Source organism: Hevea brasiliensis, chromosome 18, assembly GCF_030052815.1.
Source record: "Hevea brasiliensis isolate MT/VB/25A 57/8 chromosome 18, ASM3005281v1, whole genome shotgun sequence".
Classification (NCBI taxonomy): Eukaryota; Viridiplantae; Streptophyta; class Magnoliopsida; order Malpighiales; family Euphorbiaceae; genus Hevea; species Hevea brasiliensis.
Genome location: NC_079510.1, coordinates 50390642 through 50409225, shown reverse-complemented (window position 1 = coordinate 50409225; position 18584 = coordinate 50390642). Strand labels below are relative to the sequence as shown.

At 30.6% G+C, this 18584-nt stretch overlaps 2 protein-coding genes and 1 pseudogene across 2 annotated transcripts; all 3 read left to right on the top strand.

The window, feature by feature from the left end:
- The first annotated feature begins 1612 nt into the window (after window positions 1-1612).
- On the top strand, window positions 1613-7852 carry LOC110654883 (uncharacterized). The gene is made up of 9 exons (XM_058140606.1): window positions 1613-1718; window positions 1848-1977; window positions 3404-4049; window positions 4116-4316; window positions 5397-5449; window positions 6585-6615; window positions 6995-7170; window positions 7288-7474; window positions 7628-7852. The coding sequence occupies exons 1-9, from the start codon at window positions 1613-1615 to the stop codon at window positions 7850-7852; spliced, it is 1755 nt and encodes a 584-aa protein (XP_057996589.1).
- A 3140-nt stretch (window positions 7853-10992) lies between these two features.
- LOC110654882 (transcription factor MYB4-like) lies at window positions 10993-12172 on the top strand. The gene is made up of 3 exons (XM_058140605.1): window positions 10993-11125; window positions 11206-11335; window positions 11500-12172. The coding sequence occupies exons 1-3, from the start codon at window positions 10993-10995 to the stop codon at window positions 12170-12172; spliced, it is 936 nt and encodes a 311-aa protein (XP_057996588.1).
- Window positions 12173-16977: 4805 nt separating this feature from the next.
- Window positions 16978-17953, top strand: LOC110666736 (transcription factor MYB114-like; annotated as a pseudogene).
- Window positions 17954-18584: the final 631 nt, after the last annotated feature.

Below are 18584 nucleotides of genomic sequence, written 5' to 3'. Positions count from 1 at the left end.
AAAGTTAATTGCATAGTTATAAATTGAGAAATTTTTGCTTAAACTTAGCCTATCATAGATTTGAATACAATCATGTGAGGCTTATGTATTTAATAGATCGGTCCCACCATATATATTGTGTATTCTTAAGTTCAATATAAATTGAATCTATGCAAGAAAAATTCTCATTTTAAATGTATAAAATTTCATTATAAATCGTTTTGGCTAAGAGTTTAAATATTTAAAAAAAATTTTACCACTATTTTATAAAATATATAATATTTATGTAATTCAACTAAAAAAAAAACTTTACAAAAAGAGAGAAATAAGGAAAATAAAAGCAAAAAATATATCATTTAAAATTAAATTTGGATTTACTGAAAATCAATAAAGAAAAAGAAAATAGAGGGTTGATTCATATATAATATGTAGTTTCTTACTAAAATTAGAATAAAGTTGATGGTAATTAATTTCAATTGTCTTGAACGAATGTCGTAACAATTGTAGACTTTGGATGTGGTCCAGACATCTTTCTTCCTCAGATTCTGAAATTAAGAATGAAATAATATATTTCGAAACAGACCCATTAGAAAATATATTATTGTTTGTTTATCCTGGGGTTAGATTTTGTAATAAAAGCCGTACAGCGATTGATTATAAATTTTTTGGTGATGAATACATACGTGAACTTGAATTACAGTATACGTTATTAAATATGCAACTTGTGAAATAGTTTATTAATCTCTATGCATACGATGGATTATGGTTGGCATGCATTTTGGAGATTAGTTATGTTTCTTTCGTTTACATTGAGTGGTCAATTCTTTCTAGAGAAGCATTATTTAGTTATTTGTATGATGCTAGCTGGGATTAACTTTAAATTGATCGAGCCAGTTAATTTTAGATTAAATCATAAGAATTTTCGATTTAACTCTTAATTTTACGAATCGTTTGAGTTAAGTATAAATTTAATTAGGTTATAAATCATAATTGCACATGCTTAAAATAATATTAATAGTAAAAATTAAAGCTAAGTCTATATTCATTATGAATATATGAATTAATGACTTGCTCTAAATTAGAATTAACTTGGAATTGTATTGAAGAAAAGGGAGATGAGAGGAAATAGAGTTAATAACTCCACTGTATTAACCACATTGATTTGAACAGTTCTGTTCCATTTTTTTTGCTTTAGTATATGATATCATTTGACGTCACACACATCCATAATTTATATCGTTGCATATATATATATATATATATATGCAATAGCAACATAAATTAGTGTTTTTTTTTTTAAAAAAAAAAAAGCCTTTCTCGTTGATGGCTGACTATTCTCACCCGTCTTTTCATGCAATGACTTGAGCATGAGCAAGTCAATTTTATTGATAAAGATTAACCATTGGAATATAAAATTAGAATTTTGAAACTTTGAACCACGTTTTCCTACTTGAACATCTGACACATACACACATATTTGTATTTGATACATATGTGTGTGTGTGTATATATATATATATATATATATATATATATAAATGTATGGATGGCAATGATCTTGAGGCAGGGCTTTTCAAAGTTGGAAAAAAGAAACTGCATCATGAGTGCTCATTACTCCCACTCCCACAAAGAAATGGCTTTGAAAAAAGGAAAATGGAGTCCTAAGGAAGATCAGAAGTTGGTCTCTTATATTAGCAGATATGGCATTTGGAACTGGAATGAGATGCCAAAAGCTGCTGGTGAGAGAAAAAATTCATATGCATATATATATATATATTATGCAAAAGGAAAAAAATTTGAATCGGATAGTATTGTATGTAATTAACAAGCCTTTCTTTCCTTTTTTTTTTTCCCTGATATTGTTTTAGGATTGCCAAGGACAGGGAAAAGTTGCAGGCTTCGCTGGATGAATTATCTCAGGCCATTTATAAAGCATGGAAACTTCAGCAAGGAAGAAGAGGAGACCATAGTCAAGCTGCATGAAATGATGGGGAATAGGTGAAAATATGCTTACACATGATGATTTGAATATATTGAATCTTTCAGCTAACAATATATTCTTAAAGCAATAGATTGTTCTTGATTATGTGTTCTAGGTTTTTCTTTTCTTCCCTTCTTCTTCACATGCTTTTGGCAGAAACATATGCGCATATCCATGGGTTTAGCAAGAAAGCCATATCAATAATATTGAATCTTGCAGGTAATCTCGTATTTAGGCATGCAAGGTCCAATGGGAAATTAATTAATCCAACAAATATAGTAATTAGATGCACAAGTTTGGTTTTATGATTTAAGATCTTTCACTTCACAAACAAGACAATCTTAAAAATTGTTTTGCCTAAAACAAACATGCAATTTCTTTGTATTCTTTGACACTAATCCAAGTCATATTGAAATGTTGATTCGCTCAGTTATGTGAAGATCTTCCCACCATGAGCAATTGGAGATCATCTAAATTGAGTGAATTAGGGTTTCGATTTGAAATTAGCTAGTGGCAGGATAAATTTTGCAATAATTGAATTCAAAGTTATATGCGATCATTTAGAGATTTTTGAGATGATTGACTAAGTTAACATTAGTCACCATATCTCTCCCTCTCTCTCTCTCGGATTGTATTGTATGCATCTTTTTGATATGTATTATATTGCTTGAATTTGTTGATTACTGCTTGAATTCCTTCCTTTTGCTAATTAATTAATGATATTCCCTATTATTGTTCTACATTGGAGATCTTAATATATTTTGAGATTTTACGTAGTCATTGCCATGGCTAACTCTTTTCATTCCTTTATTATCTTAATTTTCCTCAGTCATCACATCTATGACATCTGAGCATCTTGATTTATTTAGGGAATTTATTGGATTATTGTTTGAAAAAAGTAACAATCTTAAAATCTATTAATAAATACAATAGAAATTATTTTTAAGAAACATAATTCAATTTTTTTCTTGGCAATAAAGACTAGCAAAAACAACAAATATTTTCCACCTGCTTTTTGCAATAAGATCTGAAAGAATCCCTATTTTCATGGAGAGATTTCATCTACTTGTTTGGTTGCTACGCTATTGATGATATTTCTTAATGTGTAAAGCAAAAAAAAAAAAAAAAAAGAAGGATCAGTTCACCGTCCTGATTTGTACTTTCCTATTAGTTTAGTGTAATTTTCTCTCTTGAGTATCGCATCACTAGAAAAGAAAAGTATAAATACAAGGCAAGCTCCTAAATGATCATATGAATACTCAACTATAATTTCTATTTTGGTTGATCGGTCGATATCACCCCATTAGCATTTTCCATTTACGTATGAAGTCTAATACAATTGCACATTATAAAGAATGTAGTTGATTATTTATTTTATCTTCTACATATATATATATATATATATATATGATTTAATGGCTTCCTTCTTTTTCTTAATTTTAGGTGGTCTGCAATTGCAGCCAAATTGCCTGGAAGAACAGATAATGACATAAAAAATTACTGGAACTCCAATTTAAGGAAACGCTCGAGGAGCACAGCATCTGCAACTAAATTGGATAGGCTTCAAACTTGCGGAGTGCAGCCCAAGACGGAGAAGCATCTCTCCAAAGGAACTGTTCCAAAAGCGATGGTTGCAGAAAGCTCTAAGGAGATCCCAATTTCATCAAGTTCTAACGTGGTCAGCGAAATTGATAAAAACCGAGGTATAGATCAAAATATTTTTGCTGGGTTATCTAAAGTTTCTGGGCACTTCAAAAGCTTACAGGGGCAATCGTTTTCAATGGAAGGACTGCATAGAATGGAGGATAAAGGAGAAACTCTCTACCCTTTTGCTTCTGGTAGTGACTTATTTGGCTGTTTTTCTCCTTTGTCTTATGATAACAAGGCACTAGATCCGGAGAATATTGATGTTTCTGGAGAGCTCCAGTTTTATAGTTTGTGTGGGCAACAATTTCCATTGGAAGGCTTTCACATAGTGGAGGATAACAAGGCAAACAAGTATCCGATTTGGCATGAAGAACCTGTTCATTCATATAATTGCCACGATGATTTATTTAAATATCCTGCTTTTTGGTCTGATGAATACCAGGTCACAGAGGAGAATAATAGTGGGTTATCTGAATTATCTGGAGGAGTAATCCAAAGTTTGTGTGAGCATCCACGCCCATTAATGGAAGACTTGTACACCGCAAATGATAAGAGGGAGGTTGAAGGGCGTGCACATCCATTTGAAGATTGTCCTCCATGGTATGATGGAAATCAAATTTCCGGAGAAGTTCAATTTCTATGGGATTATCAAGTTTCATTGGAAGGTTGTCAAATGGCGGAGGAAAATGGGTTGCGCAATTCCATTGTTGTTTGAAGAATATCCATTTGCTTACGTATGCTTTGCATGAGATGCAAGATACAAAGCTTTCCATTTTGCAAATCATCTATATTTATGTACTACAAGTCTCCATGCATTATAAAAAAATAAAAATAAATAAAAAAAAGAAGAAGTTTTATATTTCAAATATGGATGCTATATAACAGAATCAAAATAATAGTCATTAGATCATGGTCGGTGTGTCACAATAATTAATGTAATGGAATATAATGTAAAATATAATGAGGTGTTTGATTGAGAAATGTGAGTGTGAGTTAATTAAATTTAATAAAATTGGAGAACAAATTAATGATAAGAGTTTCCATTTTGTGGGTTTTGTTTGCTTTGGAGACAACGATATATACCACTAGGAATTTCTTCGGGTTTTCTTGATAATTAGCTACTCAAATTCCACAACCCTCACATTAACTGCAATTTTAGAAAAGTGTGTACCATAATAGAGTGATTTATAAAGAAGCTTTTGAGACCCTCAGCATGGGAAAATGTTTGACTTGTCCTTTCAAAAATTGGATGAGTTCGTGATTGATAAGTTGATTGAGGTATCAGAAGAGAGCAAAAGCAGTGGAGGCAGTCAAATTTTAATGGTGTTTAAATCTCCATGGTTATATTTCTTTGATCTTTCTTTGATAGTGGTTTTCTTGGTTCTCTTTTCAGTGGTCTTATTGAACAGTTTCCCCTTAGTTCTTTTTCCTTTTGCTGTGCACCAATGGTTCTGTGGTGGTTTTGGTTGTTTCCTCTCTCTTTTGCTTCAGGTTTCTGGTTCTTGTTAGCTTTATATTGTTCTTGGTCTTCTCTTGGTTTGTTTTACTTGCTTGCCTTGCTGTAGTTTCTTTTTTCTTTATAAGAAACAAAAATTTTATTAATAATTGGTGAGCGGCCAAAACAAGAGATCATACAATATATATCCTGAGCTTACCTTGTAGTTACCCATTTTTAAAGTTAGTGTTGTATACTCTTCTGATTTTGCAGGTTCTGGTTCTCCCCTTATCAGGGCTATGTGTTGTTTTTGGTTTTCTCTTGGTTTGTTTTCCCTTGCTTGCCTTGGTGTAGGTGACCATATCTGTCGTTGGTGTTGTAGCGAGCGCTTCTGGTTTCACGCTCTGGTTCTCCGTTTATCAAGGCTTAGTTTTCTTTTAATTCTCTTGTTTTGCTCTCATCCTCTTGGTATAGGGCTTTCTCTCTTTGTGCTTTTGATTTGGTAATTTGATTTGGTCTTTCATGTATTGTTTTGGTCAGATTTAATTTGTCTCCTTGTGTTTTCTGCTATATTTTACTTTTCAAAATTTTGGACTTTTCACAAGGAGGTTTTGTCATTTTTTATTTTTGTAAAGGAGGTCCTTTCTATTTGGACTTAGGGTGCGTTTATTTTGAGGGTTAAGGGGTTAAAAGCTACTCTGTAATAAGTTATCCAACGTTAATCTTGTTTGACATATTAAAGTTAACTGTTAACCTCTATTAATCATTCACTCCACTTACAAATTTGTTAACTTAGGAGTGGAGTAATGGCTTGTAATGAGAAATTCTTTAAAGATGTGTTACTCTTGTAACTATTATAAATAAATATTATTATTTTAATAAATAAACTATTATAAGTAATTATTATAATAAAAAAATATTTTTATTAATATATACTTCAGTCAACATTAAGAAATTAATTAATATCTTTTATTTGTACAAGTATATAAACACATTTAACTATACAAGTTTAACTATTACCCTTCTTTTAGATGTAACGCCAAACATGATTAATAGTATTAATTATTACACTTGTAACTATTACACTATTAACTATTACTCTTGTAACTATTAAGCTCATTCCATTCACCCCATATCAAATGCACCCCTAAGTGTATTAGATTGTTTTCTCAGTTTCCCTTGATCAAGATGCTATGGTGAATCGAATGGGCTATTGGGATGGTGCTTGTTGGAATTGGTGTTTCCATTGGATAAGAAATTTGAGAGAGTGTGAGGAAATTGAAAGAGAATCTCTTCTGAATTTGATCAAGGATGTTGAGCTTTGTCCTTTTAGTAGTGATAGGCTGATATAGAAATTTGATTCAAATGAAAATTGTAATGTAAAATCAACTTGCTCAGCCCTTATTCGTGCCACAAGACCAACGACTTTTGAATTCATGGCTAGGGTATGGAAAGGTCTTGCCCCCGCGCCGCGCCCCCCCCCCCCCTCCCCCCCCCCGCAAAAAGGTAGAAGTTTTTTGCTGGCTTGCGCTTTTTGGAAAGGTTTCCACAAGAGAACTGCTTCTTAAGAGAGGTATTGTCCAAGCTAATATGTCCTTCTGCCCTTTTTGTAGAAATGCTTTAGAAACTTGTGATCATTTATTCTTGGCTTGTCCTTGTTCTTAGAGGGTTTGGTGTAAACTTTCAAAATGGTGGGATGTGTGTTGGTGTGTACCATTAAACCTGAAACAACTCTTTTATCAATGGGAAGGGTTAGTTATCTGTTTTATGCAAAAAAAAAAAAAGTTTAGATGTCCCTTTTCTTTGGTACTCTTTGGTCTATTTGACTCTGTCGGAATAAGTTGATTTTTGAAAAAGTTGATCATGATGTTGAGACACTAGTTTCCATTACATTTCACAGAGCTTCATTGTGGCTTAATGCCTCTAATTTTAGCATTCCTTTCTCTAATCAGGACCTCTCCTTAGTTGTGGATGGAATTAAATCCATAAGGCCTATCTCATCAAGTCATTCAACAATCTTCTGGTATCCCCCAGCTCAAAATTTTGTTAAATGGAATGTGGATGCTTTGACATTGGGCAAGCCTGGACCTGCTAGAATTAGAGGGGTGCTCAAAACCTCAACAGGGAGGTTTTTATGTATTTTTTCTTACCCTTGTAGTATTAGAGACTCTAACGATGCAGAAGTTCTGGCCATATGAAAGGCCCTTCAATTTTCTGAATTGCTTCGTAGCTCTAATGTCTCTAGGATTATTATCGAATCTGACTCTTCTAACGTGATTACATGGATTTACTGTTCACCAGATAATAGGCCATGGAGTCTTCAGCGGGAATTCAACATCATTGATAATTTAAGAATGACAATAGGGTGCATTTCTTTTCAACATGTGTTGTGTGAAGGAAATCATGTTGCTGACAGTCTAGCAAAGCAAGGGGTCTCAAGAGACTTTGATTTCATTGCATGGTTATAATGCTTTAATAACGCAATCAAGAATTTATATTCTTAAGAAGGAGGGGTTGCTTGTTTCTAGTGGTTTTGGGTTTTCTCTTGGTTTTATTTTTGTTTGACTTTTTTGGCAATTTTTTAGCTTGTGGGTAGTTATTTGGCTGCTGATTCTTCTCTACCTGATGAAAATTGGTTAAATTGTTGCTCTGGGTGTCCTCATGCTTCCTGGGCTACTGGTTGTATCATCTTGGATGCTAGTTATATTCTTCTAGTTTTTGCAAAAATGTATGCTCATTACAACAATTGGGCTACTGCTGCTTTTTGGGTGCTACAATTCCTTTTTGCTCTTTGTTGCTGGTTGGTTTGATTTATTTTAGTTCGGTCTATTTATGGTTGTATTTTGTTTTGAAGCTTTGCTTGTAAAATCTACTCGATTACTTTTTAACTTGGAGGTTTTGATAGTTTGAGTTGCATTTTGTATTATGTTTTCTTAAGATTTTTTCATTTAGCATTTATCATTCTAGGTTGCGTGTTCTGGGGAGGACGGTTGACCAGGGTTTAGTTGGATGGCCTATACTAAGTTTTTCCTAGATTTGTGATTAAAAAAAAAAAAACTTGCTTATCAAAAAAAATAGTGCATTAGATTGTACCTGACAACATGGGTGTGGCTTGGAGTTATCTCCTCCTTCTATGTCATAGTTCTCCTTCTATGTATTTACCCTAAAATATAAGTCAATAGAGATGCATAAAAAGAGAATGAAAGTTTAATAAGTTAAAATCATTTTTATCCAAATGCCCCATAATTATCTCCTAAATATGTAGAGATATTATTTGGTAGTGAAAAATTACCAATTAAGTTATGGATTCATGTTAACCCATTATTTTAAACAAACACTATCAATTAAAGAAAGTTAAAAAAAAAAAATTAAGGTAAAAATGAAAGCTTATAATAAAAAGTAGCGACATATCTCTTACTTTATTAGATTTAAACACTCTTTAGGCACAATGACTTAATTGCCACTTTGAGTATATTAAGTTTATAAAATATTTATAATTTTATTTCACATTTTGTATTTGTTTTCGTAATCATTATAATAGAGAGACCTAGCTACTCCATTATGTGTTTTTATTAAAGGAAAAGAAAATTGAGAAAGGGATGGGAAGAATCCTACGTTTGCATATATATATATATAATTTTTATGGCAACTAGCTAGCTAGCTCCTCCACCCTACTGAACCATACGATCTTGGGGAGGTCTTAACTGATGAATACTTTCTCTTTTCCTTTAATTTTCTTTTTCTATTCTCTCTTGATGTTTGCTCCTTCTGTATATTTCATTTCTCTCTCTCTAAAGGTGATGATGGGTTATTCATTTACTAACAGTTTATTAATATATGTTCTCGATCTCTGCGTTAAATAAAAATGATAAAAATTCTAAATTTAAATTCTTTAATTTTGAAAAATTTTAATGATTTGAGATCTTTACATGCATCTCATCTAAGTTTAACGTGAAAATTTGTATATAATTGTTTGTGCCAAAGATTTGGAAACAACATGAAGCTAAACAATGAAACAACTTGTGGAATTCTCGAAGGACATGATTCTTAAGAATGTTCATGATCTTTTATACAAGCATATATCAACAACCAGAATGTCTTTGCAAGCGACTTCGAAAATTCTCGTGATAACAATAGCTTGGGAATTAAATTAAATAATTAATATAGCATATTAGTTGCCATTAATGATAGAAAAATCTGTGATACTGCAAGTTAAATAATTCAGCAGGAGAAAAATAGGAAGAAGATGACAAACAGCAGTACACAAAGTTTGATCTTTATGCTTCACTTCACACGTGCAGTAAATTGTTTATTTGTTGAATTAAGGAAAGTTCAATCCTTGAAAGAATTTTATAGACCGTGTTAATTAAGGACACGATTTAGCATTAATTGTGTATGGTGGTGATATTTTTCAATAATTAAGAATTAATTAAGCTGCCAGTTTCCAAGAATTAGGCACGTGCCTTGTGGAAGAAAGGGTACCGGAAAGGACATCGTACAAGAGATCTTGTTCCCATTCATCTAATTAACCATGATTCATTTGACCAATCATGCAATTATATGTGATTTTTTTTTTTTATTTACAATTAAGAATTTTTTAATCAATTTACAAATATTGAAATTAATTGACTGTGTTTAAGCGGCTATTCTAAGTCATATTATATTTATATATCCCCAATGTTTTTTATGATGATTTGTTTTTACTCGCAGCCCCCTCTACTTGCCTTGTTGGTAAGATGCTTATAAATCTGTTATCAGGGTTTCGAGTTCGAGGGTTGGTTTTGAGATTGGATTTGTATTCATTCGCTGCTTTTAATACTTATATTAGCCGCCCATACAAATTGAACATTTTTTAATTTGAGGACTCCCAACATTATTATTATTATTATTATTATTATTATTATTATTATTATTATTATTATATTTTCTGTCTTCGGGAAATACCAAAAACAGTGGCTTATGACACTATCATTAGATCTAGTCAACTTTATCTCATAATTAATTTATTCATGAATTATTTACTATATAAAGTTGTTATCATGATATAATTCGTATTGAACATTATTTTTTTTTACTATTGTAAATTCGATTCGATACAAATTTATAATCATTTTGAAAAACATAATTTTTCACCTATTTCGTCTTAAATTCTCACACAGATTAATCAATGAAGAAATTTAGTTTTATGATGTATGATTATGTTATATGCAACAGGGTTTTATAGCAATAACTCTCCATCATCAAATCATGTACAGACTTCAGAATCATGCTGTTGATCTTTGGTAGCTAAGAATTTCTTCTAACACTCTAATGATCCTTGCTGATATGAAGACAACACTCACAATTGTACAAATTCCCAAGCAACTCACTAGAGATAAATTAATAAAACTCATTCTTACAGAATGACTTAGTAATTATGAGAAACTTTAATAATAACTCCATCTTATTTAAGTTATGGACTGAAGAGATTAAGCTGATTAAAAAAAAATTGAATAATTTGAGAAATTTTACCTTTATGTATATATATATGATCCATATTAAAGCCTTGGAGATTGTCATGTGCATATATGTAATTAATTAAATTAAATTGACTCTTTCTTGTGTGCGGATTAATGACTTCTCTTTCTATTCAACCAACACGAATTAATAAACAAAAATGATACATCACTGATAAAATTAAGGTCAAGTGTCTCCACTCTCAAAAAAAAAAAGTTCAAGTGTTTCCCTACAGCAAAAATTAATGAATGTTCCTGGCGGGTCTGTGTGTATGTTGAATCTTACCGTTTTCCATGTGTTTAATAGACCTACAAAGAATTGACCCTTTAAAAAAATTGTAACAATTTCAAATTTGGAGCTTTATTAGAAACAAGTCTCCTGCTAGACTCATATATAGTGATGTCTCTGGTAGGGTCTTCTGTAAGCTGGAACACCCAACTTGATCCTGCCAGAAATGGATCTCCAGAGGCAAAAGGGAGAACTAACATTGAAAAAGGGCACATGGAGTCCTGAAGAAGATCAGAAGTTGATAACCTATATTAATAGATACGGAATTTGGAATTGGAATGAGATGCCAAAAGCTGCTGGTAAGAAAATTAATCAGTTAATTGGTTTGTGAGTGGTAAATTAGAATCATTAAGCAATTTTTTTAATTCCTTTGCTTTAGCTTTGTTAAGGTCAGGGAAGAGTTGCAGGCTTCGTTGGATGAATTACCTAAAACCAGGTATAAAGCGAGGAAACTTTAGCAAGGAAGAAGATGATACCATACTCTGTCTTCATGAATTACTAGGAAATAGGTAAACACCTGCTCTAACTTATCGATGTACATTTACGTTCTTTTCACATCGTACACAGAACAATTCAGTTGAAGATTATCAAGAAATCTTTTTGTTATATTTCTAAATCGAAGAAGAAAAACTTTTGATGATTGATGATGTTTCTTTAATTTATTTTGTTTCAGATGGGCAGCAATTGCAGCTAAAATGCCTGGGAGAACTGATAATGAAATAAAAAATCACTGGCACAGTAATTTAAAGAAACGCTTGAACAACTATTGTGGTGTTCAAGAAACTAAATTGCAACGAAAGCAAATATCTGAAGTAGAACCCAAAAGGAAAATTGATTCTGAACATGATATCTCAGCTTCCACCTCTCCAAATGCATCAACTTCAGATTACTCTAAGGTCACCCCAATTTTATCAGAGTCATCACCTTCTGGTTTCTCTTCAAGATCCAATCTTGAAAATGAATTTGATGAAAACCACAACATAGAGCAGAATTTTGTTTCATATGAATTGCAAAGAGACGTTCAATGGTCGCAGGAGAAATCATTTTCAATGGAAGACTTGCATCTATTGCAGGACAGTGGGGCGACGTATGTAGATCAAATGTGGCTTGAAGAATCGTTCTCTCATCAATATGCTTCCCAAGGAGGTGTCTGCAGCAGTAATTCTTGTGAATATTCTCCTCTGTGGCCTGATAATGACTTATTCATGGTAGATAGTTTATCAGGAGAATTCCAATCTTTTCCAATGGAGGTATTGTGTACCATGGAGGAGAATTGGGCGACAGCGTACATTTCTCATTTTGAGGCTGATAGTGATTTATTCCAATATCCTTCTTTGTGGAATTAAGCAGGCTATAGACATCATATAACTCATCATCTATCTTTATTCGGATCCACAATCTTTTTTATTTTTAATATCAACTTGATTTCCTTGGGTACTCCAACAATCTAATTAATAATCAATTTAGAAAATAAAAAAGTTAGAGAGAATATAAAATAATTTTACTAATAAATTTTAACTCTGCAATATTAAGTGGTCTTTAAAGTTAGGGGATCTTGAGTTTAAATTCCATATCTATACCAATTATTAAAAAAAAAAAAATTAATTAATGGTGAATTTAAGCCTAATTAAGGAGGCTTCTCATCTCAGCATCATGAGGTACGCGCATGGCGTCCATGGTTCAGATGCAAAACATTTTTCTCATTTTCAGAATTCGCATGAATGAGTTGGTGCTTAATTATTTTTGACCATCGATCCAATATCATTTCCACGAGTATTTTCTTCCTTTTTCAGCTCGAAATGCAAATGGCAAAATTTCCTCAGCATATATACATTCGTTTAACTCGGTTTTCAGTTTTCATCTATTAAAATTAACATATCATGGAATTTTATGCGCAATATTTTTAATCATAATAAAAAAAAACTAATTTATAATACGACCTTAATTATTATGAAATTGAAAAGTATGAAATTAATATTTATATTTTTTTATTTAAGTATGCGGCGTTTCCACACTCAAATTGAAAATTATATTCAGAGAAAATTTAAAATGTATTATTTAATAAAATAAATAAAATCTTTTAACAATTAAAATATATAAAATTAATTAAAATTAATTCAATTGATGACTGTCACTTTATTCTTATTAATAAAAAAATTGATTTTGTTGAAAAATATGTTAAAATTATAGAGTATACTTTATAAGCCTGTTAAAGCATAATTTTAATGTATATATAATGAAAATATTATTATTGACAATAAATAATAAAAAAATATATGTAATATAAATCATGACAAGATCAACGTGTGATAATAAGCACCTCGCCTTGTGTAATGCCTTTTACCGTATCATTCCACAATGTCGGTCGGCACTAGTTGAATTAGAAAATATAATTATTGGTGACTGATTTGATGAGAATCTCACTCAAGTGTTTTTTTTTTTTTTTAACTGCAAAAAAAAAAGAAGTTTTTCGAATGTGACGATCATTATTTTCTAAGTCAGAGTCTGTGGTTAAACGGTTTCATTAGGCCCTAATTAAACCTTCCATAGGGAGGACCTACCATCAAGCCATAGTGAGTCTCCAAAGAGTTATAAGAACGGATTACACTCTATCGATTCACCCATTTACTACAAGTGGAGACAATATTAAGTCATCAACGCCAGTATGAGAATTTAAACCATAGTCGGACGCTTCCAACTTCCAAGGCTTACTACTAAGCCACCACGTTCGGTGGTATCTTACTCAAGTGTCGACATGGAAAATAAACTCACTCTAATATTCCTAGACTGGCTCCGTTAATTAGTTTTTGTTTTTTTTTAGAATGTCCTTTAATTGGTACTTGTAACTTTGATAATTAATTAGCTAGTCGCCTATGATTTTATAAATTTTCATTTTTTATAAAATAGATCATATTTAATTTAATTTCAAAAAGTATTTTATGAGAAAGTCATATAAAAAGTAGTAAGAATTTTTCTTATTTAGATTTAATCGACAATAAATTCAGAATATAAAATATATAGTAAGATATATTTTTAAACTAAAATTTACCTATTAAATATATAGATTCTATACCATGAAATTTTTTATATATATAATACACATGCTTTGGTTTGTGTTTAAAAGTCGTCCTGTTAGAAAAATTAACTTTGAAACGTGTTTTTCTAGTGGAAATAATGTAGGATATAATGGCAACAACTCTATAGGCAAGGCAACGGCTTTTAAGATGCAAAAGTAATTGTTAAAGATAGAAACCTAGCTCCATCGAAGAGATCTGATGATGAGGGCTCCAAATTCTGATCAAATACCATTGAAAAAAGGCACTCGGAGTCCCGAAGAGGATCACAAGTTGATAGCTCATATTAACAGATATGGTATTTGGAGCTGGACTGCGATGCCAAAAGCTGCAGGGCAGAAGGGGCTTTTTTTTTCTAAAAAAGGGCAATTGAAAAAAAAAAACACTAAGGGTTGGCTTGAAAAATATTTATTAAAAGGTAGTGTTTTACCTGACGTGGAGTAAAGAGAGACGATCAATTGTATGACAATTGTTGGATGCAGCTAATTATTAGATACACCAGAAGTACTAAAAAATATTGTTCTCTCTTTCATAGAAATGTGGGGCCTCCCTATGATAATAGAGTGGATCCCACATGAGTGTGAGAGATAGTACATGTGCACTAGGTGCACCTAATAATTTCTAATTGGATGCTACTTTAAGGAATGTCCAACTTTTTTTTTGATCCTAAAAAATATAAATTAATTACTTTAATGTCTTTAAAAAAATTTTTAATTACAAAATCATCCATATATTTTATAAAATAACCCTAAATATTATAACTATTTACACATAAGCCACTTATATTTTTGCAATTAAAAAATTTTAAAATTGTAAATAAAACTAATAACTATATAATATAAAAAATTTAAAAATACAAATATTATTTATATGTAAAAGAGCATTAATATTTATTTAGCAAATTAATAAAATTAGTATAGTAAATGAATTATATTAAATATTTTATAAATATTTGAAAATTGGTATTATTTAGTATTTATTAATTTAACAAAATATTAAATTATGATAAACATTATTAATATGAATTAATAAAAAAGATATAAATAAATAATTGTTGAAATAAATTAATTAAAAATAAATAAAATAATTTATAAATATTAAATCAATATTTGTGAAATATGTAATTAAAAATCAAAATAAATAAAATAATAAAAGTAATGTATAAATATTTTAAATACAGTTTCAATGTTCAATGAAATAAAATTTTGATAATTAGTTTATAATAAATAGCTTTTAATAATTATTAATCAATGAATTATATGGAGGAAAAAATTGATAATTAGATAATAAAATATAAACAAAGTTAATAAATATTAATTTGCATTAATTATCTTGATATATATTAAGATTTAATTATTTTTTAACAAATATAAATAAAAGTGACACAATTAATATAAAAAAGCATTTATCAAAAAATTTAAATAAAAATATAAAAAAATTAGACAAACAATTTGAATATAACCACAATATCATACAGAACATCACTAATACAATAGATGGAATGGTATTTTGCATCCTGTAGCATAAATAAAATAACCTAGTTGTGATACTTGATTATATTTTTTAATTTATTCTGTTTATTTTATCTTTTATATTCTTACTAATTAAATTTATTTTTACTAAAATATTTATATATTACCTATATTATTTTTTTTAAGTTGCCACCTTTTAAAGAAAAAGTATGAAGATTTATGAAAACCCATCTGAAATTCAACAAAAAATTCTCTATTTTTTTTTCTTCAAATGCAAATTTTATCAAATCTATATATATTAAAATTTATAAGATAATTCAATATTTTGTTATTGTGAGACTCTATTGAGCTACCCCTGGTCCCAGGATTTCAATGCAAATTGTAATTGTGATATAATTCAAGCTCCTCATGAGATTATTCATATCTTTATTTCAACAATTATTCTGAATTAATTTATTTCAACAATTATTTATTTATATCTTTTTTATTAATTCATATTAATAATATTTATCATAATTTAAAATTTTATTAAATTAATAAATACTAAATAATACCAATTTTCAAATATTTATAAAATATTTAATATGATTCATTCACTATACTAATTTTATTAATTTGCTAAATAAATATTACTATTCTTTTACATATAAATAATATTTTTATTTTTAAATTTTTTATATTATATAGTTATTAATTTTATGTCTAATTTTCAATTTTTTTATATACAACAAATATTAATTTTTTTTTACAAATTAATCCTTATATGTTTATTAATTACAAAAATATAAAGGTTTATTTGTAAATAGTTATAATATTTAGGATTATTTTGTAAAATATATCGATAATTTTGTAATTAAAAATTTTTTTAAGGACCTTAAAATAATTAATCTATATTTTTAAAGATTAAAAAGTAGTTAGAAGCTTTTTAAAGTAACGTTCAATAGCCAAACGCAATTTTAAGCAATACCCAACTATATTTCAGTAATTATTTTCTTTTAATTTTTTATTTACTAAACACTAATTATATTTTTTTCAAGTCACCCCTTTTATTTATTTTTATCAATTGTCTCCTCTTGAAAAAATGCCCGGTAAGAAGCATGTATAGTTGCTTAACTTGAATCTAATTAACTTCCTTCTATATAGCCCCAGTAAAAAAAAATTAAAAAAATAATAAAAAAAAATCTAAGGTGTGTTCTATTATTATATATCGGATTATGTGAATGATCGATCCTGCAGCTGTTTGATTTTTTTTTTTCTTTTTTTTTTTCTTTTTCCTTTTTGTTAGGTTTGTCAAGGTCGGGGAATGACTTCTTTTTCTATTCAACCAACACGAATTAATAAACAAAAATGATACATCACTGATCAAATTAAGGTCAAGTGTTTCCACTCTTAAAAAAAAAAGGTCAAGCGTTTCCCTACAGCAAAAATTAACGAATGTTCCTGGCGGGTCTCTGTGTGTGTTGAATCTTACCGTTTTCTATGTGTTTAATAAACCTACAAAGAATTGACCCTTTAAAAAAATTGTAACAATTTCAAATTTGCCTGCCAGACTCATATATAGTGATGTCTCTGGTAGGGTCTTCTGTAAGCTGGAACACCCAACTTGATCCTGCCAGAAATGGATCTCCAGAGGCAAAAGGAAGAACTACCATTGAAAAAGGGCACATGGAGTCCTGAAGAAGATCAGAAGTTGATAACCTATATTAATAGATACGGAATTTGGAATTGGAATGAGATGCCAAAAGCTGCTGGTAAGAAAATTAATCAGTTGATTGGTTTGTCAGTGTTAAATTAGAATCATTAAGCATTTTTTTTTAATTCCTTTACTTTAGGTTTGTTAAGGTCAGGGAAGAGTTGCAGGCTTCGTTGGATGAATTACCTAAAACCAGGTATAAAGCCAGGAAACTTCAGCAAGGAAGACTCTCTCTTCATAAATTACTAGGAAATAGGCAAACACTTGCTCTAACTTATGGATGTACATTTACGTTCTTTACACAGTGTACGTAGAACAATTTAGTTGGAGATTATCAGGAAATCATTTTGTTATATTTCTAGATCGAAGAAGAAAACTTTAGATATGTTTCTTTAATTATTTTGTTTCAGATGGGCAGCAATTGCAGCTAAAATGCCTGGGAGAACTGACAATGAAATTAAAAAATCATTGGCGCAGTAATTTAAAGAACTGGAAGAACTATTATGGTGTTTAAGAAACTAAATTGCAAGGAAAGCAAATATCTGAAGTAGAACCCAAAAGGAAAAATGATTCTGAACATGATATCTCAGTTTCCACCTCTCCAAATGCATCAACTTCAGATTACTCTAAGGAAACCCCAATTTTATCGGAGTCATCCCCTTCTGGTTTCTCTTCAAGATCCAAACTTGAAAATGAATTTGATGTAAACCACAACATAGAGCAGAATATTGTTTTACATGAATTGCAAGAAGACCTTCAATGTTCTCAGGAGGAATTATTTTCAATGGAAGACTTGCATCTAATGCAGGACAGTGAGGCGACGTGTATAGATCAAATGTGACTTGAAGAATCCTTCTCTCATTAATACGCTCCCCAAGGAGGTGTCTGCAGCAGTAGTTCTTGTGAATATTCTCCTCTGTGGCCTGATAATGACTTATTCATGATTGATAATTTATCAGGAGAATTCCAATCTTTTCCAACGGAGGTATTGTGTACCATGGATGTCACGACCCAACCTATGGGCCGGACCGGCACTAGGACCTGGGCCAGCCTAAAGCCCCCGAGGCCCGTAGTAAGCCTTAACTATTCATTAACCCAACTCTAAGGCCCATTTGGGCCCAATTTCAAGAAAACAAACGGACAGAGTCCGGCCATAAAATGGACTTCCCAACGGGGAGTTTTCGACTCACCCGACCTGTAAACACAATAAACCATCCATTGGGGAGCTCAGCTCACCCTCCACATACTCATCAACATAATAATAAATGGGAGCTCAGCTCCCTCATCCAATCCATCAAAACAGACTTAAAATATTAAGTTTACAGGTCCAACATGAATATAATATTACAGACCAAATTCAAATAATTACTGCTAACACATGCGGAAATTCTAGGAGTAAATAAAATTACACAAATATCGATAAACAACCTGCGAAGTATAAAAGCAGGTTAACCCAGAACAAAATATCCTCCTGTGGCCTGTAAAAATTTTTGAACAGGAGTGAGCGTTCGACTCAGAG